General features: G+C 47.3%; 1 protein-coding gene across 1 annotated transcript in view; it reads left to right on the plus strand.

Moving 5' to 3' along the window:
* The window catches only part of SLC7A10 (solute carrier family 7 member 10), a 49,658-nt gene extending 32,629 nt beyond the window's left edge, over positions 1–17,029 (plus strand). Inside the window, exons 3-11 of the mRNA XM_044427876.1 lie at positions 3,671–3,822; positions 4,962–5,087; positions 6,132–6,285; positions 8,058–8,181; positions 8,296–8,399; positions 10,054–10,150; positions 12,564–12,713; positions 14,406–14,583; positions 16,902–17,029. Of these exons, the coding sequence (XP_044283811.1) occupies positions 3,671–3,822; positions 4,962–5,087; positions 6,132–6,285; positions 8,058–8,181; positions 8,296–8,399; positions 10,054–10,150; positions 12,564–12,713; positions 14,406–14,583; positions 16,902–17,029 (1,213 nt within the window). The remainder of the gene's footprint in view (positions 1–3,670; positions 3,823–4,961; positions 5,088–6,131; positions 6,286–8,057; positions 8,182–8,295; positions 8,400–10,053; positions 10,151–12,563; positions 12,714–14,405; positions 14,584–16,901) is intronic.
* Positions 17,030–17,763: the final 734 nt, after the last annotated feature.

The following is a 17,763-nucleotide window of genomic DNA, read 5'->3' on the forward strand; positions in this document are numbered from 1 at the left end:
TCCCCTTTTTGCCTTTTGGGGAAGCATTGCTAACATGTTGTTAGCTGAGTTGTTTCAATTTGTGATTCTTCAGGTTTTGACATGGCCCTTCCCCAAGTCTTTAGACAGATATCCATCTCTTCCTATTCAGAACAGACACACCTTCTCGGTAAGCACACATAAAATATCACTGCACATGCATGAACAGTAACAGTGCAATCCTACATACATGTCTGCTGAGAAGTACAGCTAGAGAGAATTTTGTTTGCTTTGCATCTCGAAAAGGGTTTACCCTGAGACTCATTCCCCAAAGCAGTACGGCAAGCCAGGTCATACTTAATCCTTGGGTATCTGCACTTCTTAGAATTTTGTGATTAGGAAAGAAATTTTTAAGAAAACTACCGGACCTTCTGCCCTTATACAAATGTATGAAGTAACTGCACTTAGACTACTGTGAATGATAGAAAGCTGGGCTGGATAAATCCCTGGTCTGATCCAGCAGCGCTCTTCTCACGTGTTTATGTTGCCACGACCAACCAGGTCACATGCTTCAAAGACTCAGTCTGAACTCTTCGTAACATGATTGCTAGAGAGTTCTGTTCTTTGGCATGTCTTTATCCAGAGGATGAGAAACCAGAGAGGAGGTGGCGTGTGGGACTTGATGTATGAATACCGACATTGCAAGCTTCTCCCAAATTTTAAAGAAGAAGCAGTCAGTTATTCACTCATGAGGGCATCAACTAAAGTAACAACGTGTTAAAACAGAAATCTTTTCATTTCAAGAATCTCTTTCATGTAATCTTTAGTTCATAAAATGACCTGAGGAATCTTGTTCTAACCAGAACTTAATTATCCTGCATATTTAACAGCTCTTTCATGAAGCCATCTAGTTATAACGGCCATCAAAGCCCAGCCTAACCATACCTAAAATGTACGTGAAGGAAGATTAGTAACCAGGGTGGGGTGGAGGGAAGTTTCATAATAAGCAGCTTTGAGCTGAGAGCAGCTAATTTTTTCCTTAGGTTTCAAATCCCTTCAAGAATATTAAATCTTGAAGAACTCCTGGGGTGTTGATACACACATGTATGCACACGCACGCACACAAACCTTGCAATCTCTACCTGTTTTTGCAACCTGAAAGGGTCTGTCTAATGATTTTTAATTATAGTTAGACCTTTCTGTGTTTTCTTCCATGGAACAGAAAGTTTCTCCAAACAAAGCAGCAGAACCCAAATCATCCTCAAACTGGTGCCCAGCAAATGCATTGGAGCACAACTACAGTAACAGAGCTTTTTTCTGCATGAGGATTTTAACCTGCTGATGTTGAGGCTTCTGCTTCTATATTCTTAGCAGACTTAAGATCAGCTTCTCTACATGCGTTCTCCTTTCTCCGCCTTTCTAAATATTCCTACACATGAACTCTAGGTGCCACTGTGCAGTGCTGTACAACTGCAGTCGGGTTTCTTTCCTCCTTTCCTCAACATCCCTCGGTCAAAAAATAAAAAATAAAAATTGAAGATGGATGCAGCAATGAGGTGTCCTCACGCTTCTGCTTGTTCCTGAGTCTCTGGGAGCTCAGCAGCATGGAAAAGCACGAACTGTCTGGCTGCATGCCCCTGGTTTTCTCATGAGGACGTGAAATGTGTATTCACCTGTCTCTGTGCAGGGGAAAACATGCCGAACCCCGCGAAGTGGGTGCTTGAGCACTCATGACCTGGCTCACACTGGCAACCCTGGCAAGGGGCTTTGCTGCTCTTACCAGGGGACAAGCAAATCATTTCCCAGCACCTGCAGTGGGGTGGTTCACCCCAGTTTGGACAACAGCACAACCCATGACAGGTACAACAATCCCAACAGCAATCCATGGGTTGTGTGCATGGCTTCTTCTGCTCAAACAAGCCACACCGGAGGAATTAGTCCAGGGTAGCACAACCCAGCAACCCACCATGGCTTATCAGTCAGCCATGATGGGTTGCCACATCATGTGAACACAGCCATTTTCTGAATGGCAAAGTCTACAGCTTAGATTATTTATATTTAATATTCTGGGATATTCTGTAGATATAGCATAAAAATTAAAGTGCAAGTTAGGGGGGTTTTACACAAGGCATTTATCAAATGTTTATTTCCTTCTTGTGGTTGATTACATGTTCTTTAGATGATCTCATGACCTTCTAGTTTTGGTTCTGTGCTAAAGAGAACTTTCAGTGAACTTTTTAAAGCAGGGAAAGTGCAGCTTTCAGTTGTAGATGTCAGAGGAAATGCTTTTTCCACTTGTGTCTTTGTGTTGTTCTGCTATACCACAGTGCCACCTAGAGGTTATTTCACAGAAAAGCAGGAAAGGAAATGCTTTGTGTGTAGTGCTTGGATTGCAGGTCTGCACTTAACAGGCACTAGCATCCTCATGTAAAAAAAGCCAGCAGTGGTCAAAATGCGGAATAGAACTGGGGTGAACTGAGTTCGAATCCTCACTAAACCACCATAAAATGTAATTAGATTACTTTGGTTAGTCCAGAGATCAACAACTCTGGGAAGTCTCAGGGCTGATTTTGCATCATAGGCCACACCCCCTTGGGGGCCATTTGCCAAAACCAGAGAGGGGGTTAAATGGCATCCAAAGCAGTTACAAAGCACCATTTTGTTTGCAAAGCAATATTTTTTAGAGGTTTTGGGACACTTGCTTGGCGTTATCCAAGCCCACCTCAAAGGGCTGCTGCTAGGATGACATGACAGGAATGAACTGTGTTTACCCCCCGCCCCATCACCAACAGACTTGCTCCCTTCAGATCCTTCCTCAGAACTGCTTTTCCCACCGAGGTCCCGGCGCACACCCCTGGTCCCTATCCCCCATCGTTTAACCTGGGCTACAGCAAAGCCTAAGCACACACAATGGAAAGGGCTCTTTGCTACTTCCTGGGCTGTTTGTTACTTCCTTTGTTCAATAGCTGAGCCCTTGCTTTGTGTGCAGAAGAGCCCACGTTCCATCTCAGCATCCCCAGGGCAGGCGGAAAAGAACCCCACAGTGTGGAGGGCATGTCAGTGTCCTGGCTGGATGACCCAGGGGCCTGAAGCCACGCTTCCTACGTCACTGCTTCCCTTCTGTCGACCCATACAGTCATTCTACAGTGTATTGTGAATTGTGAAGTGCTTCGCATGTGCGTAGCACTCTACCAATGATACTAACTTGAGCTCCTGAGAGGCGGGATGTGAGAAAAGTGATAGGAATGATTTCCCAAATGGCAACTCTGTGCCAGTCCCATCTGTCACACCAGCATTGGTCAATGACATTGTCCACCAGAGCAATACTATCCCACTCTAGATGGCCTCCAAACTTCACCATACTTAAGAGGAGTCCTACAGAAATCAATGGGATTTGAATGAGTCACGCATATGTCCAGTCTGCTTCACTGGGTCAGCTCTAAGCATGATTACATCTGGGTTCAAGCCTCTTTGTGGGGGAAATCTAAGTGTTCTCCCTGGCTTCTGCCGCTTGTGTGCGATGGAGACTTCCTGCATGCGGTCAGGCTCGAAGAAACACATGAAACAACCTTAAGAGGGAGAGTAGTGCTCAGATTTTTTCACTGGTTTTCCTGGTGGAAAAGCTGTCCCTCTGCAAAGGCAGTCTTGGTCAAGTGATGTCCGGAGCTGCCGAGTTTCATCATCCCCTTTTGTTCGTTTCTCTTGGTTGCAGGTTTTTGCTGCTATGGAGCGCAGTGCTGATCATGTACCCCACCAGCCTGGCTGTCATTGCACTGACCTTTTCAAATTATGTTCTCCAGCCAGTGTTTCCAAACTGCATCCCCCCCTACAATGCCTCCAGAGTCCTCTCCATGGTGTGTTTGTGTGAGTATTTATGCATGACCTTCTCCACCAACAAACAAACACTGGGGCTGCACCCAGTGCTAGCTCAAGCCGTGCTGACGTCTGAGATGAGCCAAGAAAAATGTCACCCCCCACATATTGGCCACTTGCCGCAGGGCCACCCTGGGCTTGCCCTCTGCTCGCACTCGCTTGTTGCCCCTCCCCGCTGCACCTGGTCCCCGTGGGGGCGGCATCCTGGGGACGTATTAAAAAAGGAGCCAAGCAGGGATACTGAACGCTGCTGCTGTAGTTGCAGCAATCAGATGGATGTACTTCTGGGGGAGCTCAGGCAGGCAGGGAGGTGACCTTCTCTGAGACCAGGTGGCCACCATGTCCCAGGGCCAGCCAAGGCTGCAGTACTTTCTGAGCAGAGGATGCCATCTCCTTCTGCTGAGGACTCTCACAGAAAAGCACTGCAGTCAAGACCGATGAACCGGTCTAAATTGCTAATGTTAAGACAGCAGTTGGAAACATGAAGTGCTAGGTCTTCGTAGTAAACTGATGGTGTTTAGTCTTTCCATTCTCAGAACCCCCTTTGTCCCCAAACCTGCAAGCCACCTATTCTTTTTTTAAAGATGCACTGTGTTTTCTTGTTCTTCCCTCTCTGGTTTGCCAAACTACGGTTTGAAGGTTTATGATGGAGACAGTTGCTACATTCAGGCACAACCCTAAGCCCTGGTTTAGTTTCATGCTTTGCACTCTGCTTGGAACCTCTAGCAGATTGGGAGCAAAACAAATCCTATGCTTGTTTAGTGAGGAAACAGGTGCTGAGATTCCCAGTAGCACCAGGCCAGGGCAATGGGAGTTGTGGGAGTTTTTCTGTCTACACATGCATACAATTGAGCCCTGATTGGTTTCTCCACCTCCTCTTTTTCCAGCCTTTACCTTTCATCTCTTTCCTTCTCTACCAAAATAAAATAAAAATCTTAAGCTAACAAAATAGGTGCTGGAGGTGCGGGCCACTTGATCTACTTGAGTGTTTTCTGCATTTCCAAAAGTCCGAGACTGAATTAGAAAGGTTCCCGAAGTTGTGTACAAGAAAACCACTAAAGTTTTGATTTTAACTATTACCTATGGCATAAGCGGAGTTTTTGTACTGAACTGTGTTTTCTGCTCTTCAGCACTATTGACCTGGGTGAACAGCTCTAGCGTCCGATGGGCCACACGCATCCAGGATATATTCACAGGAGGAAAGCTCTTGGCCTTGGGCCTGATTATTATTGTGGGTTTCATACAGATCTTCAAAGGTATTTGTCCAAAACCCCTAAATTCCAGGTGGAATTGTATCAATTTTAGCAAATACAGCTCACCCAACATACTGTTTTCTGATTTGAACACATTTCTAATATGCTTCAATCCAGTAGGTCAGGATGGAGAACATTCAACCTTCCAGATGTTGGATTTCAGCTCCCATGATCCCTCACCATTGGCTATGCTGGCTAGGGCTAATGGAAGTTGCAGTCCAATAACATCTGGAGGTCCAGCGGCTAATAACTTAGGAAAAGCCATGCCTGTCCAACTAGTGAGCCGACCAGCTGCAGGAGGAAATCCACAAGGGGTAGCACCTTCCTACCCCTGTAACCCAGCAACTGGTATACCCTGGAGGTAGCATATAGCTATCAGGACTAATAGCTTTTGGTAGCCTTATCCCCCTTGAATTTGTCCAATCCCCTTTTAAATCCATCAGAACTGGTGCCATCATTTCACCTTGCAGAATGACATGGAGAGTTCCGTAGTTCAACTATGTGGTATGTGAAGTCCTTCCCTTTTCCTGTCCTAAATCTCCTACCAATCCACTTCATGGGATGACTCTGGGTTCTACTATTGCGGGAAGAAACAAGTGTCCCGCACCACTTTCTCCACACCATGTGAAGTACATCCACCATATCTCCCCCTCCTGGCCCTTTTTCTGAGCTGAACTGCCCCAGCTGTTGCAGCCTTCCCACCTGGGGGAGCTGCTCTAACCCCTCGGTCCTTTTCGCAGCAGAACACTGCACGAGATAAAACACTGGCAGCCTGCTTAGAGCAGAACTTAGCAACCATTCCCTCTCCCTAAGCAAAGTTGGGACCTGCAGTTCTGTGAGAGGAACCAGCCCTCTCCAGAGGCTCCCTGTCTGGGGAGCCAAAACTGCCCAGAGAGCTTCAGTTGCTGAGCGGTATAGAAATTAAACAATTTACAAGATCCCTGCCTTTCCTTGGGGCAATTCCCTCGTGTCTCTGTTGTTCGCTGTGCTCCTCCATCGGCGCCACGCATGGACACTCAGCTGAATCAATTTATGCTCTGCTTTTAGGAAACTATGACGAACTGCTACCAAGCAATGCCTTCAACTTCTGGATGACGCCGTCCGTGGGGCATCTGGCCTTAGCCTTCCTCCAAGGTTCCTTTGCATTCAGTGGGTGGAATTTCCTAAATTATGTAACAGAAGAATTAGTTGATCCTCGCAGGCAAGTATTTGTCCCCAGTTTTGCCCCCCTTGGCTCAAAGTGGGTTGCTTCCTACATGCTTCTGATATGCTGTGTTGAGAAATGGGTTTGTGGAAAGAACTGAACTGGGAGAGGGTGATGGGGCAAGGCTGACCTAGTACCAAAGTCACCTGACAGCACCCTAACTTCTAAGCAAGAACTCAGCACTTTTCTATACCGAGCCTGATCAATTGATAGGACTAGACTAGAAATGCTCCTGTTTTTCAGGCCTTTGAAGAGGGCTGTGTGTGTGCTTCACAGCATTTGTATTGTGGTCCATCTCTAGACGGATTCCAGAGCCAGATCCCTTTTTCTCGTGGTATTAATGCCAGGTTCATGCTGTAGAGTTTTCTACATCTCCCCCTGTTCCTGGCATTATGAGTGTGTGTGTTTTTATACCAGCTAGCATTTTTTTTCAGTTTACTGGGCATGAGAATATGTTGTATTCATCTACTCTGCATTTATATATTTAATTTGCAGATTACTCCATTCTTGTTTTTTGTTGTGTCTTTTAAAAGAGTCCATTTCCCCCTCCCTTTTATAAAGCTCTTTTTTGCCTGTGTCCATTAAATACTTATAAGTCCTAAGAAAGAAAGAAAGAAAGAAAGAAAGAAAGAAAGAAAGAAAGAAAGAGGAAAAACCTGATATTCGATTCCTTTGGTTCTATACAGATTGTAAAAATGGATAGAGATATACATATGAGGGAAGGACAAGAGCATGCCTTCTGTCTGCAGGTGTGACTGTATTTTGCATATGTCCCTAAACAGATGTAAAATGAGCAAAAAGAAAGATGTGCAGAATGGAACATGAGAAGAGACCCTAGAGCCCTCCAACCTGCTTCCCAGCAGCTCACCAAAACACTGATTCGTTTAATTTGTGTGTGCACATTTAGACCAGAAGGGGTCCCACAACTCCCCGCATGCCTGGGTCAGCCATGAGGAAGGTCCAAGGCCCAGTCACAAGCCCCTCCGGTGAAGTGGCGCCCCCTGCCAGCCAGGGCTTGGGGCTGGCCTGGAACTCGAGAGACCCAGCTCTGATCTGGCGCACTCCGCGCTCGTCTTCCCTCACGCAGGAGACTTTGCTGGACCTTTTCACGACAAACCCGTCTTGTGCTCGCCAGCCATTTTCACAGGAGCATTTAGCACGAAGACACTCTGGTATTACATTCCAAACCACAGCAAACACCAGCGAGACATCACACATTCACTATCCTGCAGTTATATCACAGCGCCACTAGATGATTCATTAACACGATATACCAAAAGGCAGAAAAATACAAATCTCAGGGGGGGAAATGTGTTGTAGAGCCAAGACACTGACTCTTGACCTGACCTACCTGACAAGGTTGTTGGAAGGATAAATGGAGAAGAGACAGAGGATGGTGCAAGCCGCCCCAGTTTCCTTGCTGGAAAAAAGCTGGATAGAAATGTAATTAATTGATTCATTTAATTAGTCTGTCTTGCTCTAGGCAGACCAAAGCGTTGATGGCTGCCTAAGGCAGCTTAGTCCAATGGAGAAGGGCCATGGCTTGCAGGCAACACACCTGCCTTGCCAGCCGACGCATCTTCAGGTGCAGCCGGAACAGCTTTTGCGGAAGCCCTGGAGAGCCCTCGTGGCCAGCCGTGTTGAGACTCCCGGGCCACGTGGCCCCGTGGCCTGAGTGGCTTAAGGTGGCTTCCCACATCCCTCCAAGGCTTTGCCGCACGTGCACGCCGACGCTTACCATTCCCTCCTCTTTATTTTATTTTTACTAGGAATCTACCTCGTGCCATATTCATCTCCATCCCATTGGTGACCTTTGTGTACACGTTCACTAATATTGCATACTTCACTGCCATGTCCCCCCAAGAGCTCTTGTCTTCCAATGCTGTTGCAGTAGTAAGTAAAGCATTCCCTGGACATTTATTATCCTTGTTGTGGTTGTTATTATTTATTCCCGTTTTCTCTGCCTTGCAGTTTATGTTTCAGTTTCTTTGCCTTTTGTTGCTTTAGACATTTGGTGAAAAGTTACTGGGCTATTTTTCCTGGGTTATGCCTGTCTCTGTGGCTCTGTCTACATTTGGAGGAATAAATGGATACCTTTTTACCTCATCCAGGTTAGACCAAGTACGATTCCCCCTCCCTCCTCATTGCTTTCCTCTTTCAAGAAGGACAAAGGGAAGACTTTGTTCTCTTTCTTAGCTAGAAAGTCTTGCTCTGCTTTATGGAGAACATAATTTACCACACCCATTTCATTGGTATTGATTTCTTCTAACGATTAGAAAAAAATATTTTATGTTAAAGGAATGTACAGGCTTATTGAAATGAGTTAAATCATTTCTTTGAATCAATAATGGTTAGTCCTGCTGATAAGGGTTACTTCCTCCGTGGAGCTTCAGGTGGCTCACCCACAATTAACTCTGTGAGAAAGGTTAGGCTGAGAAACTGGCCTCCAGCTTTTTCCAGCTTATTTGACTGATTAGGTCAGGGTAGAAAACACACAGCCCCAGACACAGCCTCCCCTTCAATCCGTTTGTTCAGCCCCTACCCCAAGTCAGCAGTTTGATGGCCAAATTCAGTGGCAAACCACTGTGGAGTCATAGAAGGGGCAAATTCCGCTCAGGAGCGCAGCTCTTGGGGGAATCAAGGTGAAAAGATGCCTCAAGGTTTCCCTTCCCCGGTTTGGGATCTAAACCAGCAGGGGTGAGCCCTGTAGGGGAAGCATCCCACAGACTGTGGAACCTGCTGATGGAAGAAGACGGCTCCTTAGATGGAAATAACGGGTTGGACAAATTCTTGGAGGCTCTCAACGGCTGCTAGTCCTCAGGGCTGTTTGGCATCTCCAGTACCAGAGGCAGCCTGTCCACGAATGCCCATGGCTGGGGAGCTTGGGAGGAGAAGTGCTGCTGGCGGGCTTCTCATGAGTATTTGGCTACTCACTGGGGGAGCACAAAGTTGGGCTGGATGCTTCCAGGGTCCAATCCTGCATAACCCTTCATAGGTTTTTATCGAAGTCACTTGGCGCAATGGAATGGCCATGGATTTCAAATGGGGAGACCTCTGTCCAGGCCCTCTGCCAGCCATGAAGCTCTCTAGCTAGTTTTGCACAAGTCACTCTCTCTTGGTCTAGCCTACCTCACAGGGTTGTTATGAAGATACAGTGGGGAGTCTTTGTGTGCCTTTGGAGCTCCTTGGAGGAAAGATGGGGTGAAAAACAATCTAATGATCGATGGGGAGGGGGAGGCAGGAAATGTGACCATTCAGTGATTGTCTCCTGAAACTCCCTCCAGCCAAGGCTGGCATCTGTATGCCAACTCTCCTCTTTGCATATGAAATAGTGGTCTAGTGCCCAAAAGGGAAGGTTGCTCTTAAGCTGTATGATAAAGTTGGTGTCATCTAGCAGGAGGGCCTTCCCAGGTGTGGAGTATTAGACAGACAGACAGCAGAGTTGTTATGAACACAGAAAAATGGAAAACCGCCCTTTCCACTTGCAGATCCGAGGGCACTATAGAAGGGTATGACTGATCTGTCATACAATCATCTCCCAAAAGCAGAACATGAAAGCGTGAAATATTCCTTTCTTATCACCTGTTTTTCTTCTTAGGTAGCACTGTTAAATAGCCAAGGAGGTCTCTTTTGTATTGTTCTGCACTTGTCAAAACTTCAGCATCTTTCAGTAGCCTGAAGGGTATGGAAAAGTGATAGTACTATGGGTTGAAATAGGCCATGTGGTCCATGCCCCACTGGATGTCTTTCTTTGTTTTTTTTCAGGTTGTGTTTCTCTGGTGCCCGCGAAGGCCATTTACCCAGTTTGCTGTCTATGATTCACGTCAAGCACTGCACCCCAATTCCAGCCCTCCTTGTCTGTGTACGTATCAATATTTCTCTAGCATTAGCTTCACGGTTCCCCAGTATGCATGTCGAAGCCCACAGTGGCGATATTGTACAAGAGGGACAGAGAGTAACAAGGGGATCTGTTTTATGCTGGCCCTCTAAGGGTAGTTCTGTGTGACTGGGAACTTTTTGAGTCAGTGGCCATCATGGGCATTTTAAGGGGAACATGGGCCCCCTTGCACTGCGAGTGCCATGAGTGGCTTGCCAGTCCACCAAGTGGCTGCCATGGAAGGCATGACCATTCAGGAAAGACCTATATCCTGAAGGCTAATAGACAAGGTAACTTGCCCAGGGGACTGATGACACGGTTTGGTAGGATCTGAGTTCCACCCGCTAAACCATGCTTTTGAGCTCCCAGTCTTCTTTTATAGAATGCAGGCAGATGAGGCTCAGAGACAAGGAACGTGGCCTGAAATACAAGATGGGTCCTAGAGGCATTCTGGGAAATAAAGATGGCTCTGGATGGAGACTGGTGCTTCATTATGCAGCATGTCAGCCTCCCATTCCAGGGGAGGGGAGGGGACTGTGGAGACCACAGGAGGAGGCCTTCTGTGTCCCCTGCAGCCTCTTTGGTTCCTCCTCCAAAGTGCCCCAGCTGGATGGCCCAAATTATCTGTCCAGCACGAAAGCAGAGCAGGAGGAGCCAAGAGCAGTCACTCACCTCTGCTGCTGCTCCCGCTCAGCATTACACGACCACCTGCCCCCCAGTGTGGAGGCCGAAGGCCGTCTCAGTCGGAATGGCCTAAACCTAAAAGGCCGAGGGAGGTGAACGCATGTTTCCTTCTAGCCAAAGGGAAAGCAGACCTGGTGGCAGGAGCGCTTCCCTGTGGGGAGAATCCAAAGACGGAGCACCACGGCTGGAAGGCCTTCTCCTCTCGTTTGTGGTCGTCCACTTCCATGGCTGGGGACTTGACAAAGTGCCTCAGAAGTCCTTGCTTTGACCCAGGCAGGTTCATGCAGGAGGTGCCCATCATTTAGGACCCGGAAAAGCAGGGATGCAGCACCTCGGGCCAGTTAGTCAAAGCTGCCTTTCTTGGATCCCAGGAGAAGTTCCTCAGCTGGCCATGCTCCTTTCTCCTGGCCCCTCACCCTTCCCTCAACCACCATTTCTTTGGTGTTTTCCCCACATGTGTACAGTTTTGCCCCTATTCTAGAAGGCTGAAAAGCTTCCGCTAAGCTTAGTTGCTAGCAAAAAGCGCTTGAAGCCACTCACCACTGGAATGTGGCCTCCAAGAACACATCTAAAATGGAATTTGGCCCTTGGGCTGAAAGAGGTTCAGCTCCACTGAGGAAAGGGGGGCAGTTCCATAGCTAAGGCCCAGCCGCCACTGAGAAGGCCCTGTGTGCAGCCAAGACCTTTGCTGCCTGAGGCAAAGGGCAAGGTGACACGCTGTCCCATTCCCCATAGAAAAGCGGGCTGGACTGGCAGTTGAGACATCCTCTGACATGGGTAACACAACAGCCTTCCCTGCACACGTGGAGGTGGCAGTCCAGCTGAGGGGGCACAGGGCAGACCGCGTGACCCACGGTTTGCATCTCCAACATTTGCTGCCGCCTCCCAGCCCCTGCCACCTGAGGCAGCTGCTTCACTCTGCCAAATGGTAGGGCAGGCCCTGCCTATGACCATTTCTCATCGCGGCTGCATAAGGACAGATTAAGGACTGATCCAATGCATGTTGAGACAGAAAGCATCTCACCAGTCCCAGCAAGACCCGGTCATGGTGGTTTCTGAAGGATGGTGGTGCTCATATAAAAATAAGCTCACCAGTGTAGAACTGTAGAGATGGCACCAAAGGAACTGGGGGCTGACTGACATATCACGGCCCATGTAAGAAGATGCCATGATTACAACAGAATATTCAGTAAGGATGCAGTCCTCTGGATCCTCTGCACTCAGGGGTGTACGGGCATCTCATGGAGGGTGGGAGAAGCGGAAAGGCCCGAGCTGCCTCCTCACCACTCTTGCTCCGCAAGGTGCCCAGGAGCCGATTTCAGCCAAGTGAAGCACCGACGAGCAGGGGCAGGGAGAAGAGAGAAGCACCACGAGGAGACCTTGAATCTTGGTGGTGCCGGCCTCTCCCCCGCCCTTCCACAAAAGAGGCCCCAGAAGCCTCTGGCCAAGGTTGCTCTTGTACCCCGGAGAAGCAGCTGCGCAGTTCTTTCCACACTGGCTTTGAGAGAGGGAGCTGGACGGACATGGCTCTCCGGCACGGATCACCTTCTGCAAGGGTAGAGTGATTCCCCAGCCCCTAATGAGGAATCGGAGCGATCCTACGGCTGCCTACACTGTCCAGCATCCATAGGACTTCCCTGTGCAAAGGTTCTCTGTTTCTCTGCTTTTAAAAAATCCAATAATGCTTCCACTTACGCCGTTTCATTTTCCCCAGTGTCTGGCCACCGTTGTTATCATGCTGGTTGGGGACACCTACACATTAATCAACTATGTGTCCTTTATTAACTACCTCTGCTATGGAATAACAATCATAGGACTGATTGTGCTTCGCTGGAAGAAACCCAAAATCTTCAGACCCATCAAGGTGAGAAATGCTGGGGCTTGCTGGATCGTAGTTCTGCAGCTGGAGTCCTCTGACTAAGGCCAGGCAGCCAGAGCACATCCCTCCCGTCCCGCAGTGACGGAGGCAGGGCAAGAGGTGGCCGCTTCAGCGGCTTGTCTTAAGCTAAGAGGAGAGTCTTGTGGCACCTTAAAAGCTAGCAAAAGGCTGGGGTGGTTGAGTGGTCAGACTGCCGGACTGAGACTCAGGAGAGCTAAGTTCTGGTCCCCACTCAGCCATGAAATTCACTGGGTTACTTTGAGCCAGTCGCTAGTTCTAAGGCTGGCCTACCTCACAGGGTCACTGTGAAGTTTAAAAAAAGGAACAGGAATTAGGTAAGGTGCCTTGAGGGTTCTGAGGAGGAAAAGCAGGGGACGTACATGTCACAGGTATGCCAGCTCCCACACTGTGGCTTCCCAGTTCCAAACAGGTTCTTCAGGTTTCTCTACCTGGTGGGGGGGGGGGGACTGAAACCGGATCCTGTTCAGTTTTTACTGCTTTAGTTCTGACAAGGAAACTTGAACCCCAGCTTCACAACCCCAGTGTTGCAATAGGTATGTATCTTTTGGTGGGACTCTTTTTTTAAAAAAAAGTTGTCAGGTAAAGCCCAGAATAGAAACCCTTTTCTCCAGTCATTCTGCCTGTATACCTGACCAGTTGGTTTAATTAAATTTTAAGTTCTTTTTTAAGTGAAAGGATGAATACTTATTAAGGTACCACCCATAAGTCCTGCTTTTAATGCAACTCCGTTGAATGTTTTAATGATTCCTTCACAAGTGAAATTGACTAGTTCACCATCTGCTTGTGATCTAATCTGGGTGGCGGCTGGAACCCAGTCCACCTGAATTATAGTCCAACACCAAAATCTGGCCTTCTCCAACCTTCCGGCCTCCGGATTTGTTTGGATTGCAATTCCCATCCTTTCCAGCCAGCATGTGATGAGAGTGATGTGAGTGGGGAGTTCAGCACATCCGGAGTCCACCTGCTTGGGCCCAACTGTTTCCACAGGCTGCCACGGTTGGTTTCTCTCTTGTTAACACCACCACCCCTTGGATGTTTGCTTTGGTTGAGGTTGCTGCTGTTTGTCTGCTCCGTGGGGCACTGGGAGCACCCTCCAATGGCTCCTAGACCTTGTCTGAGGAGCCACGGGAAAGTTTGGCTTCCGGCTTTGAGGTCAGAGAGAGCATTCCAACCTCGGACACGGGAACTGGGGCTCCACCCACCCCTTGCAGCAGGCATGGCGAGCAGTGGCTGCTGCTGTCTGAGGTTAGGAAAGCAACAGCCTCGGAGACGAGTAGACGGAGGTGTTATCAGAGGTGAGGAGGATGGGATATGGCCCTTCATGAAGCCCCTCCAGCCTCCTTTCCTCCCACTCCATAATGTTGTCACTGGACGGCCAAAAATGGCCATCTGTGGAAACGCAGAGCAGAGGGAGCAGAGAGGCAAAATGGATGCGTGTGAACCCAAGGCTGAAAGATCTCGCTGACCTGCATAGGGTTGATTGCACCTGAGCAGCGTTAGAAAGGAGATTCCCTTTTTGTTGCAATTGGCTTGACCAGATGCTAATCATGATCCGGTTTAGTGAATGTCAACACTCCTTTGACAAGATGCCATGAAGGGAATGAGGCCAGGAATAACAGGCTTCTGTACACTTCCAATTACTTTCTTTCTTCTTAGGTAAATCTCCTGGTTCCAATCACTTACCTGATATTTTGGGCCTTTCTCTTGGTCTTCAGTTTATATTCTGAGCCAGTGGTCTGTGGAATTGGACTGATTATCATACTAACTGGAGTGCCAGTGTTTTTTCTTGGCGTGTACTGGAAAAACAAACCAAAGTGTGTAAATAGGATAACAGGTAAGAAAGAGCCCAGGGGAGTGGGATGACAGCCTGTGATATGGAATAATTGATTACATTGATTTCCCCAAGAAAATGGCACAGGGTTCCAAATTTTCACTAGCCTGTTTCTGAATCCACCGCTGAGTCCTGATTTGAACTCAGGTCTTTCCTGAGCCCAGCCTTTTAAACCACATGATCGTGGGTCTGCCTCAAGGCTGCGTCTCATGTTTTCATCATGTCAAGCCCCTTCCTCTGCTCTACGGGTGAAAAAATGAAGAGGAAGTTCCTGCCCTTGGGAAAATTTTGGCACATGTGCATGAAATCAGGAGACCAGGCCCAGACTCTGTTGCCCCAAAACTTCAAGCAGGGAGAGGGCCATAGCAATGGGAGGGTGTCAAAAGCAGCTGTAAGAAATGCATCAAACACACTGAAATCCTTATTCCCAACACATTTTGATCTCTCTTCTATTTCAGTGGGAATGCGTTCTTATATTTATTCCTAACAAACCATGTTGGAGGATTGTTTTTACTACATTTGTCCTTGAAAAACATAGGTGGAGAATAAAGCACAACCTATGTATTTGTTTTCTTCCTGTATTGCTATGGCACTTGCCTATCGATCAGCACCCTTTAAATATTTTCAGAATCACCTGACCCTTCTGAATTCTGATGCCCCACGTAAGTGGCTGCAGTTCCTCTTGGACTGGGCCACGGGGAGCTGCCTTGTGTTGCATGAGACTATTTTTTCATCTTGTCCAGGCTTGGCTCGTCTAAGCATGGCTTGATCTTGGTTAAGGTTTGTTTGCTCAAGTAAGGAAAAACAAAAGGACTGCTTACAAGGGCAAGCAGTATTTTTGCCGAAGCATGCCTGATCTGCAAGTTCCATCCACTACTTTTCATACATTTCCCCTAGGTTATGCGTGATTTCACACCTTAAAACAACAGCCGTGATTTAGCACTCCAGTTTACACCCTGCATCTTCGTCTTAGTGACACTGGGCCTATTCACGTGATCAAACAGGGCACTGTGGGTCATCAAGGGCCTGCTTTGGGGTTAAGCAAGGGTTGGTGAAGCATTGCTCAACATGCCCGATAGGTTCAGATAGCACAACAGGCTGCAGTTATGGCTGCAATTTTCTGAAAGTCACTCAAAGACGCTGGGGCTTTCCTCAGCTTATGTAAGCTATGGTGAACCATGGCATTTGTGTACACCTGGTCATAAAAAGCTACCATATGTCCACCTCGAGCTGAGAATCACTTACTTTGCTGGCAGCAGCTCTTCCCATCACCCGCCTCCTGATCATTCCAACTAGAGAAGCCAAGGATCTCATTTCATTCATTATGCTTCCATCCCACCCAATCACCAAAGCTCTCTGGGCTGCTAAAAAAAAATAAAAACCTTGAAAGTGCAGTATTGGGCATAATATATGACACAAATATATAAACAGACCCCAAACATACATATCTATGAACACCCATATCCAAACAATATTCCATGAACAAATTAAAAACCTATCATTTATTGCTGCTGCTGTTACCATTGTTGCTGCTGCTGTGGTTGTTGTTATTTGGCCCAGAAACTGAAGTTCTCTGGGCAGTATATTCAGAAAATTAAAAATGTGATATCAAAAATAAACTACAGGAAAAACATCAAGACATTTCATTGCAGGTGATTTAAAAACTGGTTTTTAAACAGCTTAACCAACAATTAGGCTTGTTAAAATAGCTGACACACTCCCCCATGAGCTAATACAACTGTTAAATTCCTTGTCAGAGGGGGAAGCCTTGAACTGGTGCTGAAATGAAGGCAGACCTGGCACCAGGTGGGCCTCAGTGGAAAGACAGTTCCACAATTGTGGGGCTGCCACTGAAAAGGCCCTCATCCTTGTTGCCATCAATTGATCCTCTGTCAGATGTTGAACATCCGGGTCAATGGTGGCTTGGAGAGTTGCTGGGCATGTTGCAGTCCCAAACCATATACGGTGCCAAATACCAGGGAGTGCAGTCTTAACTTAACACTGAACGGATAACCATGTTGGCACCTGGCAGACTTCACTAGAGAGTCCATTCCATAATTGGGGACCGACCACTAAGAAGATTCTCGTCCTTGTTGCCGCACTCTAAATTTTCCTCAGAGGAGGCACCTGGAGGAAGACCATAGACAAGGGACATCGTGTTCTCATAGGTTGATGTCAGGAGATTCACTCCAGCAGATCATGAACTGAACTCAAGACCCTCCAGATGCAAACCCCTGTTCCACCACTGAGCTAGAGTTGATCCCCAAGTGATAATGACTACTGTGGTCACATTTCATTGACAACCTGGTCCTTCTTTCTAGAATCCTTGACTCACTGGGGCCAGAAGGTGTGCTTTGTCGTCTACCCTCAGGGGGGACCCACCGAAGAGGACAATCTACCTTCTGCTCACTCCTCCCTCCCAGGAAATGAAAAGACGTTGAAGAAATAATGATATATTTTACATCAGAAAAGTAGATTTTTCTTGTTGTTTACACAATGATTTTTTGTTTGGAAAAAGAAGAAAAATCTTGAAAATGTGTTTTGTTTTTTTTTAGAAATCCAATAGAAAAACACATACAATAAGATACACCATTTCAGCCACTCTGGTAGCCATCTAGTAGCACTTAGCTCTTTTTCCTAAAAAAGAAAAAAAAGGAGTAAAATAGAATAAAACATGCTGGTTGTTTCTTCTGATGATGCATTTTAAGGACAGGCAGATGGTCCAGACAGATTTGGAAAATGTGTGGTTTATTTGCTTGTTCTGGTAGTTTTAAAAGTCTGCTGTAGAGCTTCTGGGGAGTTCCAAAATAGGGCCCTCTCTCAGTCCTTATGAAAAAGGGAGAGGGCTTAGGAGAGTGATGGGTGGTCCAAAACAGCTGTGTTACAAGTCCAGAAGCAGGAAGGGCCTCATCCCGACTAGGCTGGTTGAGCCTAGGTTCCATTCAGATCCATGGGACAACCTCCATCCCATGGATTCCAGTAGGTGCTGGCGCAGCTGCCTCAGGGTACTTCCAGATGAGACTTTTATTATGCAATGGCAATTCTCTCAGAACTTTATGAGAGGTGGTTGCAGATGGTATTGCCTTCCATTTGTAGTTCTGTGTTTTCCCACTTCTTCCATTTTTAATGTACTGGAAGAGATCCACTCAGGACAAAAATATGTAATGGTGCATATCTTTAGAT

Source organism: Varanus komodoensis, unplaced genomic scaffold (genome assembly GCF_004798865.1).
Source record: "Varanus komodoensis strain SLA01 unplaced genomic scaffold, ASM479886v1 scaffold19, whole genome shotgun sequence".
NCBI lineage: Eukaryota > Metazoa > Chordata > Lepidosauria > Squamata > Varanidae > Varanus > Varanus komodoensis.